The 21,810-nt window shown below is 41.3% G+C and overlaps 1 protein-coding gene across 4 annotated transcripts in view; it reads right to left on the bottom strand.

The window, feature by feature from the left end:
• Positions 1–608: 608 nt before the first annotated feature.
• Positions 609–21,810, bottom strand: part of LMOD3 (leiomodin 3) — a 42,999-nt gene continuing 21,797 nt past the window's right edge. Inside the window, exons 2-5 of one of the 4 annotated variants that reach the window (XM_054978625.1) lie at positions 21,152–21,254; positions 14,303–14,619; positions 5,499–6,893; positions 609–982 (exon numbers count right to left, since the gene is read on the bottom strand). In XM_054978625.1, coding sequence (XP_054834600.1) covers positions 956–982; positions 5,499–6,893; positions 14,303–14,596 — 1,716 coding nt within the window. In that variant the 5' untranslated portion in view covers positions 14,597–14,619; positions 21,152–21,254 and the 3' untranslated portion in view covers positions 609–955. Of the gene's footprint in view, positions 983–5,498; positions 6,911–14,302; positions 14,620–21,151; positions 21,255–21,810 lie in introns of those variants that run through there. The other 3 variants (XM_054978624.1, XM_054978627.1, XM_054978626.1) reach the window with 3 other exon arrangements.

The following is a 21,810-nucleotide window of genomic DNA, read 5'->3' as shown; positions in this document are numbered from 1 at the left end:
TCCCTTCTGTTCCAAGGTCAGAGGAACTCCACCTCTTATCCTTTCAGCCAAGAAGATCATTGTCTCAAGAGATACCACATTTCCAACCAAATCTATACTAGGTCCTGATCTTTAGAACTGGAAAACAACCACTTGCTCAGTTCCTATGCCTTTAGGCTCTCAAAATTAGATATACAATGTTTGAATAAATTGCTTAATTTAATAATCATCTGGCCCTGTGAGAAACTGCCCAATGGAGACACATTTAAAAAGATAAAAAGGAGCCTTTCTGGGATATTGGGCTTTTGACTAATCAGGAAGCTGATATGGTTGCCTACTGTCCCAACAGTTTGGGGTTTGTGTCTTAAAGAGCCCTCGAGAGTTCAGCAGGTTTAAATGTTTTCTTTCCATGTCTGCATAGCTGCAGAATAGTCTAAGTAAAGATTCATTTCTGTTGTTGCCTACTTCTAATGAAAAGGAAAGTAACTGTGGCTCTGTTTTTTAAAACTGGCTCTGTGTGTGTGTGTGTGAGAGAGAGAGAGAGAGAGAGAGAGAGAGAGAGAGAGCGAGCATGAGCACACACTCACAAAAGGATACCATATGCTTCTGTCAAATATAACAGCCAAAGATGACAGTTCCAACATAGTTTACTGAAGGAAACTATAAAAGGGATAGCATGAGTATTAATAAGTATAAAGTACCACTCTCCCCTCCCCACCCATGGAAGAAATGAAAATTCAGTGAGCTGATGGAGGCTGGGAGGTGGCCCATGATTTCAGAGTGGATGAAAATCGTTCACCACGTATCCTTGCATGCTATCCCTTTCAACCATCACTTCAACAGGCAGCATGCTTCATGCGTTGTTCCCACACCTTTGTGTCTTCCACCTGAAGGAAACGGCCCCTGAAATGAACTGAAACAACCCTTGCATAGTCTGTATATTCTCAAGTTGCTTCCTTCAGCTGAATGGGGTATCTTACTCCAACTCTTTGGGAACTGGTACCTGTGTAGGAAGGAACAACACAAACGCTAATTGTGGGGAAAGGTGTGGAGGGGAGCTTTGCTCATATACCTCCCTCCAAAAAAAGAACTTATTGTTAAAACAAAACCATCTACAAAATGCTAAAGGATCTCCCAAGCCGGGGGGGGGGGGGGAGGGGATTGTTGCCAGATGATTTAATAGGACTTTTTCAGATATAAAATTTAAAACACTAATGACAAGCAGATATTGTCTGTGGTGGGGAGGAGGTCTAGATGTCCTTGGAAGTCACTTTGTTGGAGGGAAATAGCCTTCTCCCAGCACCAAACCATTATTTTGTTGTTGGGGAAATGAGATCCCGCCCCCACCCCACCCCCATTCTCCAGAGTTGGCACTTCCATTCATGTAAGACTAATGGCTTGGATCCAGCGGAGTGTTGGAGGGGGTTGAAAGGATTTCTGCCTTTACAGTGCAAATTTCTGCCGCCCCAAACACCCCCTGAAATGCTGCATGGAGCTACAGAGGGAGCGAGGAGGTGGGAAAATTGTGTTTTGTGGGCACAAGTCCTTCAGCCTGTAGCCACACACTGCAATGAGCAAATATGGAAAGTTGCAAGGCTGAAGAGACTCAGCAAGAGCTCTTCTACCTCCCCTTCATCATCAGAATAGTGCCCCAAGGAGCTGTCCTCTTGTCCTAGGCCTGTTCTCTTCACAGAAGGCTCTGCCTTGTCTACTCATGCAGGAGAATCAAAAGCTGAGGTAGTAGAATGGACAGTACCACTCAAGTTTGCAGGTGGAGAATGCCTTTTTGTATGTTCTCCAATTTTTTTTAAAGCCCTCCATGCAATATCTGTCTGTCTGTCTTGGCTCAAGGCAGCTTAAACTCTATATAAACTAGCAGAATGAAGCAAGAAATTCTAGGCTAGCTCATTTTCTGTTGTGCTAGCCTTCTGTTACCAGGGAATACAGGCTGTTCTGGAGCAGAATTTGGATGGGGGCATATATGGAGCTGTGGGAGGAAAGGCGGCATGGTATAGCCTGATCTTATCACATCTCAAAAGCTAAGCAGATTTCTATTTGTTGTATGTTATAAAGCTTAATTAAAATTTTTTCTTTAAAAAAATAAACAATCCAATAAGATATATAAATGCAAAAAAAAAAAAAAAAGCTAAGCAGCGTTGGTACTTAGATGGGGGAACCACAAAGGAAGACTGTAGATGAAGGCAATGGCTTGCTGGAGTTACGTAAGTTGGTAGTGACTTGATGGCACATATGTCTGTATTTTGGGCTGCAGCAGTAGGGGGAGGTGAGAAAGTTGCACTCTGTGGGCAGAAATTGTTCTGTCTGTGGAAACTCTTTAGCAGATCCAAGCCTTTCCATATAGAAGCATTCAAAGTGTGTCCTCTCACTTTGTGGCTGAAGAGCTACCATCCCTTCTATCACCTCAACATCCCACCACCTGCTCATTCTGCTTTGTGTATATACACCAGGCCTAAGAAACCTCTGCAGGAGAACGTGTACTTCCATGTGCTTCCATGTACTTCCAGTTTGGCTCTTTAATGCCAGACTGGAACGTTGCTCTAAATACCAATATAGAATGGGAGAAATGATACAGCATCTTGGGTCACTAAGAAAATCTGGTCTGTGTTGATGGCCCCAGTTGTATCTGTGCCAGCTGTGCAGACGGATTAGAGATTAGTGTAGGTTACAAACATGATTTATGGGAAGTGGACATTTATGGGAAGCTGGAACATCAACTCCCCATCACCAACAGCCAAAAGTTTCATGTAGAAATATCCTGTAATTGACAACGTCAGGTTTCTAATTGTTCCTCAGTTGTTCCTCCTGTGGATGAAGGATTGTCCTACAACATAAAGAAGATTTCTAGGAGATACAATGCCTGGAAGCCTGCAATTCAGCCAGTGGGATACAAATGGGTAAAATACATTTTTTTAAAAAACTTAAGACTATAGACATTATCAAATAAAATGTTCTTGTGCAGCTATAAAAGATGCACCAGATCAAAATGAGAAACTGTGAAACTTGCTCTGATTTATATGTTATCATTTTTTCCTGACTGGGGAAGTAGTTTAGGTGTCTTAATAAAGAGAACTGCTAGAATCTATAATGCATATTTCTTGATTTTTCAGCCTTGGAAAATTGTTTCTGTGCTGAGGAAGACCTATTGAATCACCAATGCTGTGGGTGACCTCAGTGATTAACAGGTGCAACACATTGGACTTGATCTGAGTGAAAGTATCTATGGAATGTAAAATGCCCTAAGGATAGAGACCTAGAGTGGACCAGCTTGTTCAGTAGACAGCTGCCCAGCTGTGTAATTGAGAAGAGGGATTTGCTGGAAAATGCACTCCATAGCTTGTTGTGCTGTCGATGGCTGACATTTGAGATTCCCTACTGAGGGCCAGAAGGATTTTTTTAAAATGTTCCTTAAGTAGAGTGATCGGAGAAGGGAAGATAAAAATGAAATAGTGAAGCTGGTCACATTTATAATCAAGTTTGGTATAGTGGTTAAGAAGAGCAGCAGGACTCTAATCTGGAGAACCGGGTTTGATTCCCCACTCTTTTGCTTGAAGCCAGCTGGGTGACCTTGGGTCAGACACAGCTCTTCCAAAACTCTCTCAGCCCCACCCGCCTCATAGGGTGATTGTTGTTAGGATAATAATAACATATTTTGTAAAGTGCTATGAGTGGGCATTAAGTTGTCCTGAAGGGTGGTATATAAATCAAATGTTATTATTAATATTATAACATAGTATGTGTGCTCATGCACACTGAGGCGTACTTCATATGATCCTAACATGTCGGGGCAATATTGTTGCTCACAGTATCGAAATGATTAAAATGTGGCCAAAGGTAGATTTGTTCTTTCCATCTTCAGAGCACAGAAATCTTGCCAAAATATTAGATCTAAAACTAATAGTGAAAGGTTTTTTAAAAAAAAAACTTTGATGGACATATTCAGAAAGCCAGCATTTCATGAATGAATGACGTTTGAGAAGGAAAGGGTTGTGGGATCCTGAGCACCCCCCTGCTTCTCTTTCATTACCCCTTTTCTCCCATCCCTTTTGCACCTTAGGTCGGTGAGCAAGCACAAAATCTTAGACCAGAGTAGGTATTTTTATGCACCAGTGCCCAGAGGGGGTTAAGGATCTCACTGACTGGCATTATTACATTGGCATTATTACACTAACTCCTGTTTGCAGATGAAACATCTAACTGAGCAAAAAAATATCTTTGAATACAATAGCATTGTATTACAACAATGCTGAGTTTGCAAAGCTCAGTTGAGTGTAGTGATCAAGACCCAGATCCCAACACACATATGTCCCACTGAGTTGCAAATACAAGACAGAAAGCCCTGTGACATTAGAGTCACATGATAGGAAGGGGGAACCTAGCATTATGATCTCACCAGTGTCAAGGGCAAAAAGACAGGCAGCAGACCAAGAAAACAGGAAAACAAGAGAAGCACCAGGAGGTGTTCCTGAGGGCCAAGCTACAAGTGATGAAGGACACTTGAACATGTGATCAAGTGGAGCACAAGTGAACAGGGAGGAATACATGTGAGTCTGTTCACTTGCCGTTTAAGTGTCATTCGTCACTTGTAGTTTGGCCCATAGTGAGAAACAAGCCGTGTCCGATCTATGAAAAAATCCTTTTTGACCACTGAGTGACCTCAGCTCATCATCCTGCTGCTCTTCGTAGCATGTATGCAAAAAGAGGCTGGAGGTATGCTTGCTGCCAATGCATGCATGTGTGCTAACAACTGGTCCTTCCAAAGGGCAGCAAAAAATGGCTGCTCTATGGAGACTAGCAACCCAGTAGGTGGTGCTCTGAGACTCCATTTGTTTAGTGGGATGAACATCCCAGGCATCTCAGACTGGCAGTGGCTCTCCATGGTCTTAGTCCTGCTGTTAGAGACCCTTTAACTGGAGATGCCAAGGATTATACCTTTCTGCATGTAAAGTGTGTTTTTTTCATTAAATGTCTGTAGTCTAGCTCATGCTGCAGCAGTTCTTTATTCTAACAATATTTACTGCTTGTTTTGAAAACAGTAAATTTTTATGCCCTAACCTGGAATAGCCCAGGCTAGTCTGATGTCATCAGATCTTGGCAGCTAAGCAAGGTCAGCCTTGGTTAGTGCTTGGGTGGGAGACCACCAAAGAAGTCCAGGTTACTAGGTGGAGACAGGTACTGAAAAACTACGTCTGTTCCTTTCTTACCTAGAAAAATGTACAGGGTTGCCATAAGTTGGCTGTGATCTGATGGCACTTTCTGCCACCAATGTTCTACTCATACAGAGGTGGCAAGTTTTCCAAAATCTGTATCGATGTAATATTGTTATAGGTGCGCACACAAGACAACTTGTACTCTTTACAAACAACCATGTTTCCACAACATACAATTATTGCAATACCCAAATACTTTGATTTTGAAATCAATAATAATACCCTACGCTAGGTTTCCTTGTATTGCAACTTTCCCCTACTTGTTTCTTCCTCCCCATGCTAGGTACTTACCGGTTTAAGATAAGCTACATTGCTCTGACGGATATCATTCAGCAGCTTATCTCGAGGGGTTACTTCTACCAAAGGAGGTGGCCGCCTTCTTGGAATAGGTTTTAGTGTCTTGATCACGTCTTTGAGATTGGTTTTTTCAGCTGGCTCCACATATTGTTCTATAGTGGGTTTGCGCTGGATTCTCTTGAGTTTCACAATTTTGAAGGAGGGCGGATCATCCCTGCTTTCTTGTTCAGGGGCTGGCTTCCTTGCAGGTTCTTTTTTTCTAGTAACAGATGGAACGGGTGACTTCGGAGGCTGCATGGGTGGAGGCATCACTGAAGCAGGCATTGGCCCCCCTAGCATCTCCCACATCCCAGGAGGCAACCCAAGTCCATTTTCCAACATGGCTATTAACTCCCTCTGCTCTTTCAGCTGCTGCTGCTTTTGTTCCTCTATTCTTTTTTGTCTTTGTTTATCAAGATTTCTGCTGAGTAGATTGGTAACCACCATCCTGGGACCTGGAAGTTCAAAATGATAGCCGATCTTCAGTAATGTCGGGTTCGCTTTCAAAAGCCTTGCAATTTCCATTTCTGCTTGGTGGCCCAACATACTTCTTTGATTATGAAACCGCAGCTCGGTCAGTTTCTCATTGTATTGCAGGCACCTCATAATAGCCACAATCCCTTTGCCCGAAATGAAATTGGAGTCAATGTTCAAAGTAGTGATGTTCCTGTTTTCACGCAGCATGTTGGCCAAGGCAAAACCAACATTGTCATCAGCCCCCACATTGGCCAAACTGAATGTTTTGATGTGCTTGTTCTTTTTCATGGCATTGACAAAGTCTACCAGCATTTCCTTGGGGATGTTCTCAATGTTGTTCAAGTTGAGTTCCGTCATGCTTGGATCATTCTTCTGGACTCTTCTCAGGCTCTCCTCCAAATTAGTTTGATTTCCTGAAGGTCTTGCACTTAACTTTATAAAACTAGTATCTAAAGCTAATTTTTTGGGAATATTTAACTTTGATGCTTTCTTTTCATTGTTTTCTTCTTTTTCAAGAGTTTCCTTCAGTTCTGTGCTTCTGCTATCCTCTTCATCACTTGATTTCTTTGTTTCCAGATCTTCCTTATCATTTCCATTCTCTTCATTCTCTTCCTCCTCCTTTCCTCCTCCTTCCTCTTCTTCCTCTTCTTCCTCCTCTTCTTCCTCTTCTTCATTTTCTTCTTCTTCCTCCTCCTCCTCCTCTTCATTCTCCTTATAGTCTGTTACATCTCCATTTGTTTTCCCTTTTTCCAGTTCACCAGGCTGTTCCTTTCCATAGCCTTCATTATTTTCTATATCCATAGTGCCATTGGCCATTTCATTCATGTTGTCAAAATCTGTAACATTTTCTTCAGGCCTCTCTGTAGCGAGTCTCTGCAGAAAACAGAATGCTAAGAGCTGAAATAATTTAAAATAGTTTTACCCCATCAATTAGATAAAGTTAACAAAGTTTATGTAACACATGTCAGTGAACTCCTTTAAAGGCCCAAAAGGCATCTAGAAAAGTGTCCTGTTCAACATCGCTTCCAGTTATTTGTTTATTCATTTACATCAATAAACATCTTATCTGTGCAGTGTGGGCAATAGCACTATAACTTAAGAATAATTGTTTTATGTCGTGAAGACTTGTCATCCTAATCAAAGGAGGGACAACTGGGGGACAAAAGACATGCATAAACCTATTGCGTTTATTTTCAGGCTCTCACTCACCCACCCAAATCCTGAGCTGAGCCCTCTTTGGGCAATTGTCCCTATACTTCTGGTTTGCACCTAAAATACTGAACCTGGCTAGGTATGCTCTCACTGCCTTGTCTCCCTGCCCCACTGTACTGTTTATAGCAGCTCTGCCTACTATCTGCAGAGCAACAAGAAAGTGATCTCCATTATTCTGTTTCTCAAATATAGTAAAACATTCTGAGCTTTGATGAGACACTCAAGACACTTGACAAAGAATTTGGGCTGTTTTACACAGGCATTTATATCACTTAATCTCTCACAGCTGAGTGTGTGAACCATCTCTATATTGGATGTCTTGTTTGAGTTGATATGAAAACTCTTTCCGGGGTCTTTGATGGCTTTGATTGTACATCAGGTAGGATTTTCAGGACAAATCAGGTAGGATTTTCAGGACTTCAGGTAGGATTTTCAGGACAAATAACAGGCTGCTAAGAGAAGGGGAAAGTAGATTCACACTACCAGCCCCTTTGGTGAATTGTTCTGGTGAATCCAACCGTTTGCTACCTGATATCCTTTTGAATGGTAGGTATCAGAAATTAAACCTGGAAGCGTGTGCCTTCCTACCAAGCCACATCCATGAACATATGAGCACATGAAGTTGCTTTATACTGAATCTGACCATGGTCTGTCGAAACCAGTATTGTCTACTCTGACTGGCAGGGCTTCAGATGGAGGGATTTCACATCATCTACAACCTGACTGTTTTAACTGGAGATGCCAGGGATTGAACCCAGTACCTTCTGCATGTTAAGCAGATGCTTTATCCCTGCCCCACTGTTCCGCTACAGTCATTGAATAACTAATCATGCAGGTGGATATTCTCCCTTAAGAGAGAAAGGAATGAGGGAGACCTTCAGTCTGTGCCCAGCATTTATGTGTCACACTGAACATTACATTATGGGTCTCAGCATGCTCATGCAGCGGACATCCTAAAGTCACAAAGTGTACAGGGGACGGGGAGAATATCCAGGATGGTGTTTTTTTTCTCCTGTAACATATAAACTGACTCTTAAGAGTATTTGCTAAGCCTGGTGGACAGTAAAAAAAACTGGATTAGATAAAATAAGATTTTATTTTGGTGCAAGGGCAAATCCTGATTTAACGTTGGTGAGCTTTCAGATGGCTGCTTTTCCTTTTGCCTGTCAGGAGTGCAGGCTCAGCTTCTTTGTTGCCAAGACAGACTGTTACAATAATCAGTGAACTGAACTGAAGTGCTTTCCCTGAAGATTAATTTAAAGTAGAATTCATTTTGACTTGGTTGGCCTAGTACAGAAAGAAACAGATTGCTTCAGTTGCAGCCGAGGAGGCCTAATCGTCATAAAGCTCCTAGTCATCATCATCATTTAGAGGCACCGATGATTTATTTAAATCTATATTCTTTCCTCATATATAGGGTAGGTTTTCCCTTTTATTGTTCCCTCTCCCCCATGTTTTACATATCACTTCTCTGATCCAGGGCAGGGTAGCTTGAAATATGACCAGTATATTTATTTCTGTTTCCTACTGTATCTCTAGGGCTTAGAGTTGGCTATAATATATCCTTATCTCATTTTCCCTCACCACAGTCCTGTTAGATCATGGTCATTTGATGAGCTTCAAGGACATTCATTGGTACACCCCTGAGATAAAGCATAAATGGCACATTTGAACATGGGCTCATGCAAGGAGGAGAGACTTGACTGCCTGACACAGAGTTGGCATAGCAGAAGAAATATGGAGGGGTATTAAACTCAACACTACTTCTGCCTTGATTGTATAAGCACTTCTTTCCATCCTGCAATCGGCATTGTCTTTAGATATGTAAACAGATTCCCCTCCCCCACAAATCATTTTTTTAAAAAAGCTGTCTTCTGTAGGAAACTGAAAGAAACTTGCCCTTCATGTATAGTTATTCCTTGTCTGGAAACGGGGCCCATAATTTCAAATATTGAAAGGAAATGATGCATAATGCAGTTACAGTGCCTTGGTTCCCATTCCTCCACTGGCCCCTTTGCCCAATATCTTCCCCTATGTGGTAGAGGATAAAATTAAACTCCCAGCAGGCTGCTGAGATTAGAGTACTTGTAAGGGAACGGGGCATGAGGCAAGCAAAGCCATGCCCTAAGGCACTTAAAGCTCTAGACATTTTTTTTTCTGCGCAAAAATTTGGTAACCCGATCCAAAGGCCTCACCCAGGTGACAGCAGGTGTAGTTAAGAGGCTGAGCTATGATTCAGGAGATTCCCAGTTCAAATCTCTCCTCTGCCACAAACTTGTTGTTGCCCTTAAGTAAACCAATTTGCTTCAGACCCACTCCTGCAAAACAATTAGGGCTGCCCTGTTTCCCCCTGGAGGCAGAGGATCTGCTGCACCCAGCTGTTGTCTCCTACTGCTGTTCCTGTGGCTGGCAAGAGGAAAAAATCAACAGTGTGACATCACCCAGGGGAAAACCCAGAACTGACATCAAGCTATGATTCTAACAAGGTGTGACATCAATTCCATGTGGTCACATCATCACCCAGTGTCGTCCCTCCATGCCCCTGTCCCCTCTGGACTCCCACTGGCTGCCAAGTGTGGCTGGCAGCCCTGAAAACATTACCTCACAAGACTATTGTCAGGGCTACAAGATTAATGTGTATGCGTGGTGCTTTGACCAATGAAATAGCTAATTATTATTATTTTAAACACGGAATAAAATTATGTTTTATATTCCTGCATCCCATTACGCTTTATTTCAGGAATCATCACCAATAACAGCTGGATATAAACTGCATATGTTCAGACTTCTCAGATTTAAAAACAAGCCTGAAGCTTATATTGCAATAGAAAAACCAGCCAAGGTTCCCAAAGATTGCATTTCTACCTGACACGATGATATATTTTGTGGCTGTATGTATATAACAGCTCTGTAGCTGCAAAATACTGAAAGCTGTTCCTGAGCACAATCCTTCAATACCTCTGGAATTCCCTTCTTTCTGATGCTACCAATTCCATCCTCTCTGTACTATTCTGTGGAGTCAATCTGATTTCTCCTCTACAGCTCTCTGCTGATTTTACTCACAGCAATCTTTTCATAGAGAATAGCCTTTTGCTCTGCCACTTCTTCTGTTCTTCCAGATTCTTTTCCACTTCAAGAAATGATTGTTATTTTAAAATGACGTCAGTCACAATTAGAGATGGGCACAAACCGAAATATGAACCAAAACTAAGCGGTTCGTCAGATCCCATTTCTGATGAACCACGGTGAACTTTAGGCTGGTTCGTTTGGTTCGTTTTTTGGTTCGTGACTACAGACAACCTAGTGCTAATCAATCTGTTTCCTAGGCAACAGGGGATGGACTTCCTGCAGACCTTCTGTTGACCAGGAAGTGACCTTCTGCTGTCCCGGAAGTGATGATTTTCTGACCCCAATGTGACGTTTTCACGAACCAAACGAAACAGTTCACGAACCAGGGGCAGGTTCATGAAAGTTTGTGGTTCGTGAAATTTGATGAACCACGAACTGCATGGTTCAGGTTTTTTCCGGTTCGTGCTCATCTCTAGTCACAATCCTCTTTTTTTCCCTGCACAGAGGTTCTTCAAATACAGGTCCTTACAGCAGGACAGAGGTATAGAGTTCTTTTTTAAAGAACTTTTAGGAAGCTTGGAACCACTATGGCACAAGTGATTTAGTTACAAGAACAGTAAAGCTGTGCTGTGCTTACACAAGAATACATTATTTTTATAGCTATATAATGCTCATTTGGGAGAATTATCAAATTCAGGAGTTAAACATTTGCTTAGCTTTGCCTGAATGTCAATCTGAGGCAAGGGTATGTTACCCTAATTCCAATTTTTGCTATTTCTTTTTCCTTGTTTTCATTTGGTTTGCTATCTAATGGGGGAGGGGGAAGTGAGAGACTCAAAGATGAGCCTCGGTCACCTCTCGCCTCAAGCTCATCTCTGTACTTTTTGTCCTGTTTGTTTTTCCTTGCTTTTTTTTACAACTTCTGTTCATCACCTCATTTCCCTTTATCTTCTCAAGAATTGCTTTCTCCAGCAAACCTTTCCTTGACCTCTATACACTCACCTGGCCTATACTTCCAGTAATACCTGGCTTCTTGTTTCATCCTGAATGTTCAGTGGTCAATGCCTGACTTCTAGGGTTGCCAGCTCTGGGTTGGGAACTACCTGGAAAGGGGGTAGACCCAGAAAATAAAGAGTTTTGGATAGAAAGGGATTTTGGTGGCTATGGGATGCCATAGATTCCACTCTCCAAAGCTGCCATTTCTCCAGGGAAGCTGATCTCTGTAGTCTGCAGCTCACTTATAATTCCAGAACTCCAGGACCCAACCCATGTGACTTTCCTGCTTCTGTAGAGGGCTCCTGTCCATCTCTCTCTCTCTCTTTTTTAATATAATAAATTTATTCCACATTAACTTAAAACATAACCATACAAAACCCATTCCACATTAACTTAAAACATAACCATAAAAAACCAAAAATATAACAATTCCTAAGGAGTTCCATACATCTAGAAATTCAATAGCTCTTGACAATGAATGTTAGAAACAATTTCTTTTTCCTGCAAAAATTGCACAATAGGAAACCATATTGCTTGGAAATTTTTTCGATAGGCTTCCATCTCTTGTCTTCCTGTGCAGTCAGGGGTGACATCACTTCTATGCAGTCTTGCTTCTAGGCAGTGTGATGTAACAGGTAGAGTTTCAGAGTAGGTGCTGGGAGATTCAGATTCAAATTCCCTCTCTGCAGTGAAGCTTGCTAGTAACTAATGTCGCATTCTCTTACCCTCACCTGCCTCACAGGAGCCCTCTACAGAAATGTACGTATGCAGGCTCCCTCTCTATGATTTGGTAACCTAGAGATATCATGACTGGCCTAGATCACTCAATAAGTTTCATAGCTAAGTGGAGCTTTGAACCCTTTCTTACCAGCACACTCTGACCATTGTCTCAGACACCCCTTTAAGCCAGCAATGCCTCACCTTTCCAGCAACCCTTTCCCCCAATTTGATTGTTTGTAGTTCATTAGAGGCTGTTTACAATTCCATCCCTCCAGGGTTGGCATCAAGGGAATGGCATTGTTGGACACCTGCTGAGGATCATGCCCAGCAATGAGCCCACTGACAATCCCTAGAGTTTTCCTAGCCTTTCTTTTCTTCCTAGACTACTGCTGCCTGTCCTCTTTCAAAAAGTAAACAGGGAGAGGAACAAGGAGAAGGAGAAGCTACTTCTGGTTACTTCACTTTCTCCCTCTGGGTGGATCCCGAGGGAGAGTGCAAGCCATTTTGCCAGTGCCTGTTCCCAGACCCACTTGGAGAGGTAAGCCTCACCAAGGACACATTGTCCATAGCCCCCCCCCCCCCCAAACTTGGATATGTCATTGCATGTCTCAGTGTCATTGGGTTTTGTCCATCAGCAGCATAGTTCATTACACGGGCACAAAAGATGCAACAGCACAACAGTACTGATCGCTGGCCGTTTCCAGATGGCTTACCTGCACCCGGAATGTCATGCCACGTTGCGGGGGAAAAGCAAAACTCGCGTGAGAAAATACGATATTTCGCATTTTTCCCGCAACATGGCGCGACGTTCTGGGTGCACGTAAGCCATCTGGAAATGGCCACTCTCACTCTACTATTGCTTGCAGGCTGTGCTGGGTCCCAAAACTAGTGTAAGAACATTTTTGTTCTCTTACTGGTGTTTAGACCCTCACACCTGATCCTATGAGCTTTTGTGCTGATCCAGCAACTCATAGGAGGGGGTCATAAGACAATAATATTCAAACACACACAAAAAAACCTTTAGAAAACCTAGTAGGATAGAACCAGGCATATCTATATGAGCACTCTTTTCATTTAAGTTGTAAGATAGAACCATAGTGCCAAGATCTACTAAGCATGGAACCCACTGTGATGCAAACATGACCAGAAGTCATGTGCCATCATAGTCATGTGACAGAAAGAAGAGATGCAGAGTTATGACCTCACTGAGTTTAAGGCCAGTCCTGTGACCATCAGACCTAGAGAGTCGGGGACAGGAAAAACACCATGCCCCAGCAAGGAAGCAAAGGGTCAGAACCACCCCTGAGTAACCTCACTTCACCATGCTGCTGCTCCTCTGAGCAGCAAGCAAAGACAGGCAGGAGGTGTGCCATCCGTGCTTGCTACACATGTAGACTAGCAGCATGTGTCTTCCAAAAAGTACCAACATAATGGCAGCTCTGTAGGGGCTAGTGATCTGCTAAGTGATATTTTCTGACACACCTGAGGGTTTCAAGTATGAGATGAAGACTGCTGGTGTAGATGTTACAGGTACAGGTACATTTGGTTAGGTCATGAAGCAAGGCCTTGATGGGGATTGGTAGGAATGGCAACAGCCACCATGTTTCCCCCAGACAAAGATTCACCCTGAGGGGCCCACACACTTTTGGTCCCTTTCACATTCAGAAGAACACAAACAAGACCTTTGATTAGAATAAGTATGTTGCCCCAGTCCCCCTCCCCCAAAGTATCTTGCCTGCAGACTTCTGGAATTTTGTATCCCCTCACCCCTCCCACACTTGGCAGCCCTGGAAGTACTTTATTGTGGAACCCCCTCTCCAAGAAGGCCCACCTGAACCTGCCTCTGCCTGAATTTTTAAAAACTTACAAGACAGTTCCTATCCTGGAAGCTTTTTTGAGGGGTGAAATTTAACTTACAATTATACAGCTTCTTATTTTCAGCCTGTGACATACACCATTTTATCCGACTGAATATTCTTGCTTTAAGAATGATTTTATAACAGCAGCATTTAATTTTGTAAGAGCATTGATTCACATTTTTAAAAGATCACATTTCTTCACTAATAAATAAAATATGGAGTGTTTCCCATTCAAATCAATACATCTAATTTTGAAGTGCAAGTTCAAGAATTGTAGAGTAAAATCCCCGAAGACCTCTTAAATATGATATGGCAACCTGTAATATCAGTATGTTTTCCTTTCAAACGTGTAAATAACTGATTGTTTAAAAGTCATTTTAATGGATATCAAGAATACTAGATGTACTGGTATTTCCAGATGCTTACCTCCGATGGTAAGAGAGTGACTGGGACCTTTTCATCCTCATGCATACGCTTTGATGCCTTCTCCCAGTACAGGTAGTCAACAAGAGATCTATGATCAAAATTTCCTGTCGGGGGTTTTTCAGTCTGATCTCTTTGTATCATTCCAACTGGCACTTGAGGATCTGGAGCCATGACTTCCATTTCACACTGTAGTTCCCTCAGTTCTTCAGGGGACAAATTTGCTAAGATTTCATCTTCATCTAGCTCCTCGGAACAGATTTCTTCTTGATCAGAATTTTGGCTGTATTCAGACATTTTCTTTGTTTTTTAAAAAGGACCTAAAGAAAAATTAAAAAGGAAAAGAAAAACACCAACAACCAGAACTGGTGAAAGTAAAGTATTTCTACAGTTCTATGAAATCCACAGCAGCCATATGTGCTTTTTGTCAGAACTTATAACACGACTTGATCTTAGAAGATACTCATGTAAGAGTGCGTGAGACTGAAGCATATGGTAAATCTATATTAAGCAGTGCTTGGCGAGATTAAGAGAATTTATGGCGATGCTGCCATGTTCTGTTTTCAGCTGCTTGTGTCAGCTGTGTAAGCCCGTCTGACATTTCAGTACAGCTGCTGCTCTGTAAAGTCTTCATGATAATTTTCTAGAGGATTCCCTGAAGGATAAGCATTTTGATGGCTTGTTATATATCTACAAAATATTTGTGTATTGAGGTAAATGTAACTCGTGGTGACCTGTGCTTGACTTCTGCACTTCTTCTGTTTAGTTAATGCTTCTGCTTTGCCCTGGTGACTTTGTACACCAATCATTTTCACCCTCTGCAGGCAGCCTTTAACAGACGTTTAGAAAATGATTGATTTATGAGGGCTATCTTAAATGGCATTGGCAAACAACACTATATTTATTGTTACTAGTCTTGAGCAATGCCCTTTGGGAACTCTTTGGCTGAGTCACTGACATTTTGTTTTAATAAATCAAAGGGCCAAGACAAGCACTAAAGCAATATTTGGCAATCCGTCAGTTTTTAAAGACAAAATTGTTGGTGATAAAGGCTGGATCCTACAAACATTTCTGCGCACTTTGTTATTGTTCTTCAGCACAAGGAGACCTACACTAACATAAAAGGCTCTTCCACTGGGCACTGATGGCACAAAAGTTCCTCAGGATCCAATCCAAACTGTACATCTCATTGTCATAGCTTACTTTTCCTTGAAAACTCAAGAGTTCAGTCCTTTAAATACTCTTCTTGACAACTGCTTTTATCACATAAATAATTGATCTGGGTATTTATTTATGGCTGCAAAACTAAGTTTAACTTTAAAATGGAAATGTTTCAGAATGCTGATGAAATTCTAGTGGTATGAAAGAATGTAGGGCCTGTTTGCAATGGAGATAACAAATACAGTAAAGTAACCAATGACATAGCAAGTCCTGAAGATCTTCTTCCCTTCCCTTCTTCACTGTGAGCTCCTTGCCTACATATTTCATATTTCAGAATGCCTATATTGTGCCCCCCTCATTTCTTCAACATTCAGCTCACACAAAACCTACCCATTCTGTGAAAATTTTGGATTTGATGTTATCCCCAATAAAAACAATACTATGTAAATTATTGTTGTAAACCACACTGAGTACTAAACATGGTAGAGAGGAGGTATAGAAATCAAATTAATAAACAAATTTTAAAAAGTTGCTTGAACTGATCAGTCATTTCTCCTTCCTCTTTTCCCTTTGTTGTCTATTCCTCTCCCCTTTGCTTTATACACATGAGATTGGAATTTAGATTGTAAGTTTCTTGGAGAAGGATTTTTATCACAAAAACTTTTTTGTTTATAATTGTTGAGGGGTGGGTTATACAGATACAGTGCCTTTTGTTTTTGTTTTTTGAAAGGTGCCAGTACCCATATACAGGGCTTTTTTTCTGGGAAAAGAGGTGGTGAAACTCAGGACCGCACAATGACATCACTTTGGGTCAGCTGGAACAAGGTGGGAGTTTTTTAAAGTTTAAATTACCCTCTGCGAAAATGATCATATGGCCGGTGGCCCCACCCCCTAATCTCCAGACAGAGGGGAGTTTAGATTGCCCTCCACGCAGTGGCACGGAGGGCAATCTAAACGTCCCTCTGCCTGGAGATCAGGAGGTGGGGCCACTGGTCATGTGACCATTTTCAAGAGGTCCCGGAACTCCATTCCACCACGTTTCAGCTGAAAAAAGCACTGCCCATATATATAAGATTGTGCTGATTTCCAATAATTCCTCCCTCTGGACATGGGAGAGCCCTGAAAAAAGGTGCTGGTACTTAGTATCAATAAGGACTGTCTCTCTCACACACACAAGCTTTGTATAAATATGTTGGACTGTGTTGTGTGTGTGTGTGTTATGTGCCGTCAAGTCATCTCCGACCTCTGTCGACCCTATGAATGAAAGACCTCCACATTCTATCTCTAACAGACCTACTCAGATCCTGCAAACTGGATGATGTGGCTTCTTTTATTGAGTCAAGCCATCTCGTTTTAGGTCTTCCTCTTTTCCTGCTGCCTTCCACTTTTCCTAGCATTATTGACTTTTCCAGAGAATCTTGTCTTCTCATGATGTGACCAAGTACGATAGCTTTAGTCTTGTCATTTTAGCTTCTAAGGAGAATTCCGGCTTGATTTGATCTAGTACCCACTTATTTGTCTTTTTGGCTGTCCATGGTATCCGCAAAACTCTCCTCCAGCACCACATTTCAAATGAATCAATTTTTTTCCTGCCAGCTTTCTTTACCGTCCAACTTTCACATCTATACATGCCAATGGGGAATACCATAGTTTGGATTATGTTGGACTGTCTGTACCTAAAAACTGAAATACAGATATTTAAGAAAAAACAGAATGTGATCTTTGGAAATATGCAACATCCATTGGGAAAGCTGAAAGCATTCCCAACCAACAGCTCTTCTCCTGAAGATAAAATCATTTGTTTGGGAAGATGATATTGAATCATTTCCTTCTCAATCTGAAGTGCTATTCTGATTCCGTCAGAACTGTAAACAGCAAACTGTTATGTGTTTATTTGTGAAAGGAAAAAGCTATCATCAGGTTATTTTTGTTCGCTATTTTCATGGGGAGGATGCATCTTTTCTAAATGTCAACTGAACACTGAGAAATTAGTTACATGGGCTTAGATACTATGAATGAGCTTCTATACGCACGAGAGAGTCTTTGCTGCAAAGCAGGCTTCTTCCATTAAAACTTCCATTTACTTAAGATCAGTGGTCTTCAATGGGCCCTCATGCAAACAGAAGTTTTAGTGGCAGAGGAAGTGCACTCTGCAGCAGAGACTATCTAGCATGTATGGAACTAGTCCATAAGGTCCAAGACTATAGAGGACATCTAAAAGCTGTAGATTCACTCGATATCTTCAGGACATATATTTAGGTTCACTTCAGATCTTGCCACTTGTGGTACACTCAGAATATATGTATTATCATACAAATAAAGGACTTGTCTAGGCGAAGTGGGTGAAAGAACAGAATTTCTAGGGGAAAAAGAAATGCTAGACATCAGTGCTTAAGTCAGAATCTTCCTCTTCCCTTAATACTGGGAATCTAGAGATTAGTGATGGGGAAAACGTTAGTGTTTAAACATGTGAACTTGCCATGGAAGTGAGATGATCTTCCCATCATCAAAGCTATCTTGCCTTCTGCACATTACATAAGGACAGCTATTAAAAGAGGAATCTGTTATCACCCAAGCCTGTCAGGGCCTGAACATCACAATACTTACTGATTAACTTGGTTAGGTCTGAGAAATTTGGCTCTTACTTTTGTCCAGCAGTTACAATAGCGCTTCATAGATATTTTACAAAATAGTTCTAATGCCCAAAGGTGGTTATGATTATGACCTCAAAGAAAGGGAATGGAGGGAAGGAGAACAATTGGATCCCCACTGGGGAGAAAAGCAGGGTAAAAATAAAGTAAATAAATGAATTGAAGTTCAACCCATAGAAGGCTGAAGTGCTGCTCTTTTCTGGATAAAGAGTAGAGCAAGGAGAACATATTACTTTGTGCGGTGGGGAGAGAAATCTTGAGGGACTGAGATATATTTAAAATATGCCTGTCAATTATGCTGCCATTCCAATATATTGAAATTCTAAAAGACATGTTTTGCGGAAACCAATTAATTATGTCAAAAAATATTATCTAAGATGGTCTCCCCTTCTGGCTAGGTCTACATTATATGTTCAGGTAACCAAGCTTTGGCTGACTGCTGTACCCCCACTGAAGTGCAATATGCAACACTCTGATAAAAGTGATAACTAGGGGTTCAGCTTGTACTGGATGAGTTTGCATTTCTCCAGAAAAAAAGCAGATGTGCCCCTTGGAGATATTGTTAGATATTTGCTTACAGAACAAGGCTCAGGTTTCCCCTGTGACATGTAGTGGTTTTGTTCTACATTGGTTGGTGTACCAGCTGATGGATAGAGAGGATCTGGCCACAGTTATCCACATATTGATCACAACTAGAATGGATTGCCACAGTACCATCTCTACGGGGCTGTCTTGGATGACTATTTGGAACCTTCGACTAGTACAAGATTGCTGACGAGTGCTAGTTACCAGAACACAGCTCATCAGTCTAAAAAGAGCTGCACTGTTTCTTATTTGCTTCTGGGCACAATTCAAAGTGCTGGTTATTTTGTTTAAACCCCTCCATGATGCCTTATGATGGGTGCTGCCATGAAAACCTGCTACTTAATATAGGTTGCTAACTGGCCAGTTTTTCACTGGCAGGACTAGTGCTTTTTCTTTCTGGCCAGTTACTGAGTGTGGATTTATCCTCATAATGGAGGGCATAGTAGAAAGGTTGGTTTTTAATCCTGGTTTTTAATTCTTTCCTTCATGATTGGATTGGCTCAGATCACTTCAGGTGCAATATATTTTTCTTTCTCCTCTGTGCTGAAGACCTTGACCTTTAGGCTGAATCAAGAAATCCTTTCAGTGACATTGATATGAACAAAAAAATAGGAAGGTTTTCCTTCTGGGAGAACCAAATATCTAATCTAGTCCAGATGGTTGCTAGGGCAGTTCCTGTTTGTTGTGATGAGTAGAATTTTCAGCGGGAATGTAGAGAGGAGGTCAGATGTTAAATGTCCAGTGACACTTAGCAGTGCCCTTCAGATATTCAAATAAGATTCACAAGGGGAAAGACTATTGGCGCTCATAAACAGTACTGGCACTATGAAAGGCTTTCCCAATTAGTTTGCCACATGTAATTATCATAATTTTATAGTTGTTACTATCGTAGGCTGAAACAGGCTCTGCCACTTTAAAATTTACACTTTCACAGTGGCAGTCACAACTGGTTTGTCAATCCAATCTCAGAATGTTATTAGAGCTCGGGTTAGTTATGTTTGCTTCAGTTACCCAAGATACAGGCACGTTGCTTGGAAGTCTGGCATAGCTAGATATTTCCCCCACCTTGGCTTGCACTAACAGGCCAACAAGTGGTTGCCTTCATTAGTGCTAACTATCTTTAAGGAGATAGATCTGAACTCCTCCTAAAGAAGCCATCCCTGCATTAAAGCGTTTTAATAACCACCAACCAGTAGTAAATCCACCTGTTGGTCAAGATTATGAAGTGGGCCATGGCCATACAATTTCACGCATTCTTTGATGAAACAGGTTATCTGAGCTCATTTCAATCTGAGAAATGGCTCAGAAATCTATCAGAGTGACAGAAATGGCTTTGTCACTCGGATAGATGAACTTCCTTAGGAGACAGAGAGTAGAAGTACAATCCTGTTGCTTCCCCTGGACCTTTTGGTGGCTTTTGATATCATTGACCGCATTATCCTTCTAAGCTGGTTAGCCAACATGGGTAATGATGGCACTGATCTCTGATGCTTCTGGTCCTACATAGCAGATCAGTTACAAAAAAGTGTCTGAAATCTGTAATGGACCAGTAAAGTTAGACTTATTTAGATAAAACTAAGGTCCTGTTGGTCACTAATGTAGTCAATCAGGAACTGAAGAGTTAGCCTGTTCTATATGAGCCTGTATTTCCCCTAAAGGAGCCTAGGTTGCTGTATATCTATGTCTTCAGATGGAGGCCCAAGTCTTTTCCATGGTACAAAATAACTTTTAACTAGCTTAGACTGGTACATTAGCTGTGGCCATTCTTGAAAGTTATGATGTGGCTACAGGTAATGATTCTCTGATCACATCCAGGTTAGATTCCTACATCAGACTGTCTTTGAAGACACTACAGATGGTCCTTTGAAGACACTACAGATGGTCCAGTCAGTTCTAAAAGAACTACACTGACTGTCCATTTCTGGACACATTTCTACACGCTGATTCCTATCTTAAAAACTCAGTATGTTTTTAAATTGTTGGACTTCAGTATTTTTCTATAAACTCTTTTGGGTCCCTTTGGGAACAAAAACAATCATGAGAAATGGTCAAATAAATAAATGAATGTCACAACTGTGAGATTAAAAGGACCAATTGCTCCGTAAGTTAAGACAGGCGATGGAGTAATTGTTCCATGTTACCTTCTCAGGTATGACTCTGGCCCCTAACCTCAGAAAGTTCTTCTACCATTTGTCTAGCACTTTAGTGGTTAATTTGTGTGTTCTTTAGAACCTTCTGCACTTGCAGATCTTAATGTTTTTTATGGTTGTGTTTAAATTGCTTGTAGTTTAAATTGCTGTCCTTATTCTGCTGGTCTTATCAAAGTTCACACTGTTTAATGTTTTAGGATTAGCTATGATGCCACAGGCATTTTTAATGAAGAGGAGATCAATAAATATTTTAAATAAAAGCAGATTCTATGGCATGCCACACATTAGTGCTGTTCTTGATTTACCTTACAACACAAACTGCCGAAGAGAATGTTTTTTTGTTACTTCTTTCTTCCAAGGCAAATACTTGGGTCAATGTGTTCTTTTCGTCTTTTTAGTTCCTCTAATCTGTGAGGGGTAAATGACGGGATTAACTAGTATTCAGCATTAAAGGATGGGGGGAATCACTTGAAAGTATTAGGAAATGCAAGGCTATAGCAAGGTGTATACATGCATAAAAGGGATCTGGCCGCTTCAAGGATATTCAATTGATTTTCATTGAACGGTTTTAGCTGACTTGCAAACTATGTCAAGCTATTATAGTCCAGATAAGACAAAATACCCTAAATCTTAACACTGAAGGACATGATGGCCCTCTAAACCTCCCACTCAGAAATACATCACCATGAAATTAATTGTTTTTGAAGAAATATGGTCTAGCCTACAAAAGCTTATGTCGGAATGAAAAGGACACATTTTCTGTTTACTCTCACTGTAGAAAGTACTGAATTTATCCCACCCTTTTTTCAAGGCAGTATATAATGGTGCCTCCATTTTATCCCCTCAGTCCTCAGAGAGGTAGGTTAGACTGGGGAAAAAACCCTGACCCTAAAGTCACTTAGTGAATTTTTTTCATGGCATGCAGGGATCTGAACCTAAGTCTTCCTGGGATTTGTCCAACCCT

The sequence above is a fragment of the Eublepharis macularius genome, chromosome 4 (genome assembly GCF_028583425.1).
Source record: "Eublepharis macularius isolate TG4126 chromosome 4, MPM_Emac_v1.0, whole genome shotgun sequence".
NCBI lineage: Eukaryota > Metazoa > Chordata > Lepidosauria > Squamata > Eublepharidae > Eublepharis > Eublepharis macularius.
This window is presented reverse-complemented; position numbering and strand designations above follow the sequence as displayed.